The sequence below is a fragment of the Poecilia reticulata genome, linkage group LG14 (genome assembly GCF_000633615.1).
Source record: "Poecilia reticulata strain Guanapo linkage group LG14, Guppy_female_1.0+MT, whole genome shotgun sequence".
NCBI lineage: Eukaryota > Metazoa > Chordata > Actinopteri > Cyprinodontiformes > Poeciliidae > Poecilia > Poecilia reticulata.
The window spans coordinates 4,370,340-4,380,800 of NC_024344.1; the positions used below are offsets into that span (position 1 = coordinate 4,370,340).

Sequence of the window (10,461 nt, forward strand, 5' to 3'; positions counted from 1 at the left end):
ATTGGTAGGTGGAGGTGGCAGAGCAGGACAAGCATAAAACAGCATTCAGTACACCAATGGGTCTGTATGAGGCCAACCGAATGCCTTTTGGGTTGCAGAATGCTCCATCAACCTTCCAGAGGCTCATGACTTGCTGTTTTGGAGCCTGAACTTCCCCCAACTTCTAATATATCTGGATGACCTTATCTTTTCTAAAACCTTTGATGAGCATCTAAACAGACTGCAGTTAGTGTTCGATCGGCTCCGGGAACACGGTCTAAAACTTAAACCCTCTAATTGCCAGCTGATGAGAAAAGAAGTGCAAAACCTAGGCCATCTTGTATCTGCTGAGGGAATCCGGACTGACCCAGAGAAGATTCGTAGAGTCAAAGACTGGACTCTGAACAAACTACAGGGAGGTACTGCAATTTCTAGGATTTGCTGGCTACTACAGGCGCTATGTCACTGGGTACTCTGTCCTGGCAGCTCCCATATACCGGCTCACGGGTGGTGACCAGAGAATGAAGAAAAGAAAGGGGGAAAAGGCCTGGCATCTGACCCACCATTCTTATGGACAGAGGAATGTGAGGAGGCATTCCTGGCCTTAAAGCACAGACTTACGACTGCACCACTGTACCCAGACTACAACCTATTGTTTGTGCTTCAGATAGATGCATCAGGGGAAGGTCTAGGTGCTGTCCTGCATGGTCCAGGTTCAAGATGGCATAGAGAGAGTCATAGCCTTCGCCAGCCGAGGGTTGAGTCCAGCAGAGGCAAGGTATCCCACCCACAAGCTAGAGTTCCTTGCCCTGAATGGGCGGTAACAGACAAAGTAACAGACAAATTCTACGACCATTTCTATGGGCACAAGTTCTCTGTCCAGACAGACAATAACCCCCTCAAGTACATCATGAGCTCTGCAAAGTTGGATGCCACGGGGCAAGGTGGGTCTCCCGTTTGGCTGCTTTTAACTTTGACGTCCAGTACCGGAGAGGACAAAGCAATGCAAATGCCGATGCCCTCTCCCGTATGTCCAATCAGGAGGTTACAGAGACTCTGCACTCATGCCCTCTGCGAGTGAGCAACAAAAAGCCCGAACAGGGTGCAGATCAGTCCATACAAGATCCAGACAACTCCTCAAACCAGAACACAGCGGTCTCGGCCAACTTGGACTCAGAATCACCTAGATCTAATGAGCCATACGGAGACATGGGTATAGAGTCACTTCCCGCCATGATGAAGCTAGAGATCCGCGCAGGACAAAAGGAGGATCCTGTTATTGGTCCTGTCTGGCACTACAAAAGTCGGAATGTGAAACCGAGTTGCAGTGAGAGGGTCAGTGGTGGCCGACAGGTCTGTCTTCTCCTGAAAGAGTGGAAGAGGCTAGTGATCAGGGACGGTGTCATGTATTGTCGCAGCTGTGATTGTCAAAGAGGAGTGGTGAAACAGTTGATGCTACCGGAGAAGCTGCGTGAGGGAGCTWTGAAGGCTCTTCACAATGACTCCGGGCACTTGGGTTTTGAGAGAACAGTTCAGTTGTTAAAAGAGAGATTTCATTGGCCTCAGATGTTCCAAGAGATCAAGATCTGGTGTGAGCAGTGTGAGAAATGCTGCCTCAGGAAAACAGCAACTTTGGGAGTCAAGGCCCCATTGGTCAGTGTTCACAGTTATGCCCCCATGGAACTAGTGTGCGTAGACCTTTTGACTTTGGAGAAGCCAAAGGGTGGAATGGAGAATGTCCTTGTGGTCACGGATCATTTCTCACGCTAAGCACAGTCATGGAGAAACTACTTCTGCCAGTTTGGGCTTCCTGCTAAGTTGCACACTGACCAGGAGCGCAACTTTGAAAGTGCTGTAGTGAAGGAGCTGTGCAAATGTATGGGCATCACTAAAACCCACACGACCTCTTACCACCCACAAGGCAATGGCATCACTGAGCGGTTCAACTGCACGCTCATGAATATGCTTGGGACATTAGAGCCACATCTGAAACCTCGGTGGCACGAGCACTTAGATGCAATGACACATGCATATAACTGTTCACGCCATGACTCTACCAGCTATAAGCCATACTTTCTGATGCTCGGCAGACATCCTAGACTCCCAGTTGACCTAATCTTTGGGCTCCAAACTTCTAATGAACCAGGAGAATACGGTGCATATGTGCAGAGACTTCATGACTGTCTGTCACAGACATACGCCCAAGCAAACCAGACCTCTCACCAGGCCAAAGGTCAACAAAAAAAGTACTATGACCAGACTAGGGGACAAATGGGAGTCGCAACTTTACATTGTGGTGAAAAAGCAACCCAACATACCTGTGCATGTGGTGCGACCAGAAAACGGTAATACTGAGAGGTTGGTCCACCAGAACCTTCTGACCCAATGTATGTTCCTCCCAGTAGAGCAGGCAGAGGCAGGCACAGCAGAATAGATGATGGAGAACACAGAGAATATGACAGGACAAGCCTCTGGAGTGACTGTGTAGGGGATGGAGGACTCTGAGCCCAAGAGGTTGGAGGAAAATGTGGAGGAAGTTGCAGGTGAGACAACAGATAAATAGGTGGAGCAGCCTGAAATGGAAGGGGTGAATATGCCAGACAAAATCTAAAGGATGGAGAGAACATGTAACAGATGGGGGTATCACTTCAGTCCCTGGACGCAGTGCTCAGAGAAGGAACATGCAGAGGAATCGGCACCCTCCAAACAAATTTTCCTGTAGTCACAAGTAGTGGAAAATGAAGACACTCAACAGAAGAGGACGGAAGCTGTGGGAGAAAGCTAAAGCCATAAAAGCACTAAAACTCTTAGAAAATTCCACTTAATGGAGTATATACTGGCCATTGACACACACCACACAGTCTTTGTATTTATACGCTCATCGTTTTGTACTTAGCCTTATGACTGGGACGCCATCAATTAAACAATGGGTGGATGTAGGACAGTGCTTTAAATATGTCAGCTCAAGTCACCAAAATGTTAGATTTGTTCTTTGGGTTGTGGAAGTTGGTAAAGTGTGTCCGTTGAAGCATCTGTTACTGTGCGCTGGCAGTACAACGGTCAGTATTTGCTGTGAATTCTGAAGGTAAACAATACTGCTGCTGTAAATAAGTAAATCTGAGGGTTGGAAATGTGGTTTTAAAATGGTTTAATAAAAGACATTAAATTAAAAACTAATTTGAATTAAATTAAAACCAAAAAATGGGAGTGTAGAATGAGAATAAGGATCATTGCAGCAACATTTGAGTCGCATTTGCAATATGATGTACTTGTTCAGTCCATCTGGCGTTTTATCCACAATATATAACAAAAAAACATTATACATTAGTGTGACAGGAGTCAAAACTCTTTGGCAAGCTAAATATTAAATTTCATCATCTTGTAAAAATATGAATATTTGTCATGAGGCAAGGAAAACTTGAAACGACTGATCCGTTCACCTCCACATCCGACTTCTCCAGAACTAAATCTACTTGTAAAGTTTTTTTCAGCTTTAATGAAAATTTTATTATAAATTACAGGTTTTTTAAAATTGGAAAACAGGGTCACGGAAATTCAGTGTCACTTTCATATCTGATAATTAAGACAGGATCACATTTCTCCTGCTTGGCAGGTTGAAACTTTCTACTTGATCTTGTCTGATCATCTAGGAATGCATCTGGTCGTAAACACTGACCAAATCGGTTGGTTGACAAGAAAACAGGTTTTTCTCTTCTGCTTTCATCAGCTGTCATGGTCTGCAGGTTGTGAAAAAAACAAGTGCACAGACAGACAGCTTCAATGGATTAATTTAATAAACCAAAAAGGGAAAATTACAAGGAAAGTTGTAGGGACAAAAAGTGATGGACCACAGGCAGCGACTCGAGCAATTTAATAGACATGACAGGAGAAGAAACCAGCAAATGTACCCACAAATGCACCATTTGCCGTTTTAACTTGACAATGATTGAAACAAACCAAAACCAAACACTGTACAATATGAACACAGTGTGTTTGTGTCTGAGTCAGGGATCAAATATTTTCTAGCATGGATGAGATAATTACCTTTTTTTCTTTATTCATTGAAACAGTTTTGACCAATTTCCTAAGATTAAATGATTTACATTTATCAGCTCAAAACCTCCAAAAATCACCAGGTAAAAATTTGACAGTATTTTAGAGAAGCTTAAACTTAACATCTTTAAGTTTAATTTTGATAAATTTATTTCAAACAGGTTTTTAAAAACAACCAGTAGGACAGAGAAAACGTGTGGATACTTAACCAAGAATAAATAATTTGTTTACTATTCCGTTTGAAAAGGAGTAGGAAGAAGTGAACATTTAATCCTTATTTCAAAATGTAAATAGTGACTAAAGAAAACAGGTGATAAAATATCAAACTTATGTCAAAAGAAAAACATGTTTGTGTTCTTGGATACACTTGACAAAAAAAGCCTCAACTATGTTATGTTGATTTTTTGCTCTGCATGGTGTAAACACTGACTAATAGAGCATTCACTACTATAAAAAAAGACAAATATATTGAATTATTTATTGTGGAACAACAAGTTTTCCCAATTCAAGTAACATCATCCATCTTGAGCTTTTCCTCTACACACAATGCACTTTATAATTTTTATCCTATTTACAACTTAATTTGCTTTCTAATACATAAAATATATATATCTAGCACCACACTAAGTATAAAAAAATAATTAAATCAAATTATTCACAAAATTATTCATCAGCCTGTCAGAGACAATGTTGATTTTATTTAACCAGGAAGTTTGATTCTTACAAATAAAAAAAATGTGTTTGAGGAAGGCTCGTCAACATAATTTTAATAAAATAAATGGATGTCTAAAGAAAACTATACATTTATAAAATTAGGGATCCACGAAATATCGGCACCAACATCGATATTGGACAATAGACATTTTTTTACATATTGGTATTGGATAAATAAAACTTTTTTTTTTTTTTTGCCAAAGTGTCAAAACTGGAGTGAAATATATATATCAGTAAATATTGTTTATCAGCCATTACAGCATTATTATTGGATATCGATTATCCAAATTTTTCTATCAGTGCATCCCTAATAAAAATATCAGTGCAAATATCAATAAAAAAAAAGTAATTGCATTTTAAATTCCTGAATCTCTTTCCAGATGGTTTAGATTTGCCAGAAAAAGTACTTATAAGTTATAAAGTATTATAAGAATCATTCAGTTCATGAATTCACTCAGTAAAAGTTGTCCAAACCCCATGATGATGAGAGACAGAAAGAAAGACAGCGAGGCCGCGGCGGACCCGGAGACCCTGGCAGTGAACTGACACGTGCCAACGTTTCCGACCCGGTCCACCACCAGCAGCTGCATTACAGGCGCACAGCAGGAGGCGACGTAGGACACCAGCGTTACGTTCTCGTTCCCGGCCTCCAGGCCGGTGTTGAAGACGCCGGTGCCCTGTATGAGGCTGACGCGTTCGACGCCCGCCCCGCTGTCGCCGTCAGTCACTCTGACGGAGGCGACCCAAGTGGACAGGCTGCAGTTCTCAACACAGCCGGACTGCATGCTGAGAAGCTGACACGCTGGTTGGGTGAAATCATTTAACTGTGGGGAAAACAAGATGATTTGATTACATTTTTGATAATATATGAGCAAATAACTGCAAAAATGGTTTAGTAGCTGTAACAGTCTGTACATGAGTAGGGATGGTAACACCAATGCAGCCATTATATGCAAAGTTTCCACTTTTCTTGAGAGCTGTAATGGAAATTTGCATTTCAGACCAACTCAATCTGCAGAAAGTTTAAATCGAGTCATTAACAGGGAACCTGTAAACATTTGACTCGCTGAATATATTTACTTTTCCCCCCTTTAGCAACTATGTTTCAATGGCATTGGTTATAATTTGGAACATTAGTTGCATTAAATGCATTAAGAAAAGCATCACATTGTTTATTTGTTGAACCAGCTGAGAACCGGTTTGAATATTTTAAAGAACTGCTTGAAGGACTTAATTGTGGCCTTATTACCGAGTTCACTACAGAGAATCGCAGCACAATGTAGTTGGTGTCACTTCCGTCCGGCGTCTCGGCCAGGATGGTGAGGATGACRTCGGAYCCGGACGGGATGCTCAGCGGAGCCAGCAGGGTCACCGTGCCATTAGTGCTGTTCCCACTTTGCACCAATAAAAYGGTCGGAAACGTCGAGTCAAGATTTCTCGAGTTGGTGGCTCGAATGGTTATGTTTTCATCGGYTCTGCTTGAAGCCACAGTGAAGGGCACAGAGATCATGGTTCCTGCAGTCAAGATGCTGTCCGAGTTGGCCTGAATAAAAGAGTTTAAATGTTAACCTTTCATTGTTTATCAGGTTTTTGGTCTTGATTTTTATGCCACACTTTCACTCACTGTAAGAATCAGATTAGAAGCTCTGAAGTTGGTGGGCGACTGTCTCTGAAAGTCAGTAGCAGAACCTTGAACTCTCCCCTTTACTCTCACTACAAACTCCACCGTCGGCATCACATCAACCTGGACTAAAAAGTTCCCGCTGCCCTGCGACACAACTCCCAACGTCTCCTTCGACCCCTTCGTCGATTCCACCAGAGCAACTTCTGTCACAGTAGCAGAGTCACTTCCTGATAAAGTCATCAACAANACAACTCCCAACGTCTCCTTCGACCCCTTCGTCGATTCCACCAGAGCAACTTCTGTCACAGTAGCAGAGTCACTTCCTGATAAAGTCATCAACAACGTGCCACTGACACCTTTAAAGAACAAAACAGAGAGTGATTACTGCTGAGCTAATCACGGTTAAAGTTTAGATTAGCAGCAGTCTACCTGCTTTGGGTCGAGTGTCGAGAGCATCGAATCCACTGAAAGGACCCTGAGACGGTTCGACAAAGTCAAACAGGAAGTCAACAGAGCTCTCACCTGCAAATACAAAAATCTAATAAGCATTTTATTGATTTTGAATAACTAAAAATTTAGTAATCTAATAGATGAGTTAAAGTTAAACATGAGTTAAGCATGAGTATGTAAATGCAGACTGAGGTTTTGTAATAAGTGTGATTAAAAGTGTTTCTCTGTCAGTTTGGGTCAATTTTTTCTGCTGAAACAGGATAATATTAAAGTCACAGAACAATTTAAGTGAAGGAGCAAAAGGAAAATTGTAAGCAATATTAAATTGTCAGCATGGCACGTTTTGTCCATCGCTACTGTTTTTTTTTGTTTGCAGAATCACTTTTCTTCCTTTAGCTTTAGTTTTATAAAGTATCTTTCAGCTCACAGATCTATATTTTACCAGAGATGTGTTACTCTATTTTACTCCTGTTTACTTAAATGACATGCCAGGTACAGATACATAAACTGAGTAAAGTACATTTTGCTATTGCTATTGACTAATTTTATTATAAAAAGGAAAAAGTCAATAATAATTTTGCCTTATTATCACCTTTTTGTAAGTTTACAGCAAAGTTAAACAAAGTTAGACTGTGATGCACAGCAGTGCAAACTGCAGACCTAAATGGCTGCTTCCAATTTTTTCCTTTACATTTTGGTGTATTTTTTTTTAATGTAAAACTTTTTTTAGTGAAACATTTGTAAAACAGAGTCCTGTCACTTCTGTACATCAGTAATAATGCACTTTTGTTTTGATGGTGCATGTAAACTTCCTGAATTTTCCTCTTATGGGACAATAAAGGCTATAAAACGGGATAAATTGACCAAGAAATCCCTGGTGCATTTCTGTAAATGGAGGTTCCACACATAGCATTTGTTACGGTATCAGAATTGTGGATATCCGTTGCAGAAAAGAAAAATACTTAAGACAGACACATGATAGTGTGTGTTAAAGTAGCTGAGAACAAAACTAAAATTTGGGTTTTCTTCTGTTAAGTATAGAATTTTATTTTGAAGAAAAACCATAAAGCCATTTTCTTAAAAAAAAAAAAAAAAAAAAAAAAAAAAATCAGCTATACAGACTAGTAGAAAGATTTCAAAGTGATTCTGAGTAAATAGGTCAGATGACCTGGGAGCTATTGAAGAAAACATTATATAATNACAACTCCCAACGTCTCCTTCGACCCCTTCGTCGATTCCACCAGAGCAACTTCTGTCACAGTAGCAGAGTCACTTCCTGATAAAGTCATCAACAAAGTGCCACTGACGCCTTTAAACAACAAAACAGAGAGTGATTACTGCTGAGCTAATCACGGTTAAATTTAGATTAGCAGCAGTCTACCTGCTTTGGGTCGAGTGTCGAGAGCATCGAATCCACCGAAAAGACCCTGAGACGGTTCGACAAAGTCAAACAGGAAGTCAACAGAGCTCTCGCCTGCAAATACAAAAATCTAATAAGCATTTTATTGATTTTGAATAACTTAAAATTTAGCAAATCTAGTAGATGAGTTAAAGTTAAGCATGGGTTAAACATGAGTATGTAAATGCAGACTGAGGTTTTGTAATAAGTGTGATTAAAAGTATTTCTCTGTCAGTTTGGGTCAATTTTTTCTGCTGAAACAGGATAATATTAAAGTCACAGAACAATTTAAGTGAAGGAGCAAAAGGACAGTATCAGAATTGTGGAAAAGAAAAATACTTAAGACAGACACATGATAGTCTATGTTAAAGTGGCTGAGAACAAAACTAACATTTGGGTTTTCTTCTGTTCTACCTAAGTACAGAAGTTAGTTTTTTATTTAAAAAGGGCTACAAATAAGTTACATACATTATAATTACATTATAATTACCCCAAATAAGAGCAGATGCTAAGTTAGCGTAAATGCTAAMGTGGTCGCTAACGTGTGGAAATCTCACCAACGACTCTCAGGGTGTAGGGRTTGTTTGACACCATTCTTATCGCCCATTGTCCAACTTGCTTTAGTAATCGCACCGTTATGAAGTTTCCCACAGTCTCTGAAGAAGTGATCAATGAGCCTGTGGAGTCGGTGCTCTGCTGAGTTACACCTGAGGGAAAAAAAAGTAATCAGCATAGTTTAAGTGCATGTTGCAACACGAGTTACCTTTCTAATCTTAATTATTGCTTTCTGAAATTAATAAATTATTCTTTCGGTAATAAGTGACTTTGCTTTCACAAAAAAACCTGGAAAGATTTTTTTTGCAAACTGTATATTTTAAAAACCGAAACAAATCGTTGTGTTGGCTCAAATTTAACAGAGCGGTGGTATTACCTGTCGGGCTTGTGAGAGTGAAAGTGAGGGACCTGCCGGTGATGTAAATTGTCGRGTTTWTAACAGTTTCRTCAACAATAAAGGTGAAACTGTCGGTTTGTCCCGGGTTCCTGGACGCCTGCAGAAGGGTCACCTAACGGATCGCAGTAAGAGGTTACACCAGGAGGCTTTTACACAAACACAGTTAGATCTGGGCTGACATTACCAATGAGGATCTGACAGACTGGACTATGGTTGCTGCGGCAACAGGAAGTTCGGCCTTCGTCACTTCGATGGCCTGACYGCCCGACGCCTGAGCCAGGTCTCTGTACAGCTGAGCGTCAGACTCTGAGATTGCTCTGGTCTGCAGTAGGTTGCTGCTTCTTCTGCGGCGATTAGTAACAACGGAGTCTGTAATCATAAAGTTGACCTGAAATAAGAAAATAAATATACAGTGAGAGTTTATCCTAGGGAAGAAAAAAAACAAAACAAAAAAAAAACAAAATTATTCCACACAAGAAATGAAAAAATATCTTCACATGCAGTGGATCATCTAAAATAGTCTTCATGTACCTTTGACTTTATTTATTTATTGCACTTTTTGAGTTACCAAGCTCAGTGTACTTTGTTAGGATTTTGTGTGATAGATCAAAACAAAGCAGTGAACAACTGGAAAGAAAGAAAATCATGTTTTTCAAAAATCTTAACTGGAAAARTCTGTAATTCAGAAAACCMATGAAGAACCACTTTTCACTGCAGCTACAGCTGCATGTATGTTGATGTTGCACATCTGGGGAATGAACTGAGCCTCTCCCACAGCATGATGGTGCCATAACCATGCATGACCATGAGAATGTATGCTAGTTTTCCTCCAATCAGGTTTTAGATATTGGCAAAAGTATTTCAGTTTTGACCAGTATTACACATGTTTACTGTATGGCTTGCAACAAACTAAAATATTCTTCTTAACACTCTTTCCAAAAAGTAATTTGACTTGTCAACATCGTTTTAAACAAACCTGCTATGACATTTTAACTATGTGTCTCTTCGTCAATAAGACACTTTCAGTTCTCTGAAAAACGTCAAATGTTTGCACATAATCACCAGATTTCAACTACACTGGTCTACCAAATGCATTTGATTTCATTTTGATGCATCAGAGTAAAGGGGGTGAATACTAACAAAAGTTTCTGTCACAAAATGTCTCTGCAAGGCTCTATAGAAATATGCACTGTAGTTAGCATGCAAACACTTACCACTGTCTGGGTCTGCTCTATGAGAGCAATCACCGTGTTCTTCAAATCTTTGTCTTTAGCAGGAGCATCCGTGAAG

General features: G+C 40.2%; 1 protein-coding gene across 1 annotated transcript in view; it reads right to left on the minus strand.

The window, feature by feature from the left end:
- Positions 1-4,502: 4,502 nt before the first annotated feature.
- LOC103475692 (von Willebrand factor A domain-containing protein 7-like) overlaps positions 4,503-10,461 on the minus strand; it is an 11,202-nt gene continuing 5,243 nt past the window's right edge. Inside the window, exons 8-16 of the mRNA XM_008427497.2 lie at positions 10,386-10,461; positions 9,356-9,559; positions 9,151-9,283; positions 8,777-8,926; positions 6,800-6,892; positions 6,691-6,726; positions 6,371-6,597; positions 5,996-6,289; positions 4,503-5,570 (exon numbers count right to left, since the gene is read on the minus strand). Of these exons, the coding sequence (XP_008425719.1) occupies positions 5,184-5,570; positions 5,996-6,289; positions 6,371-6,597; positions 6,691-6,726; positions 6,800-6,892; positions 8,777-8,926; positions 9,151-9,283; positions 9,356-9,559; positions 10,386-10,461 (1,600 nt within the window). The 3' untranslated portion in view covers positions 4,503-5,183. The remainder of the gene's footprint in view (positions 5,571-5,995; positions 6,290-6,370; positions 6,598-6,690; positions 6,727-6,799; positions 6,893-8,776; positions 8,927-9,150; positions 9,284-9,355; positions 9,560-10,385) is intronic.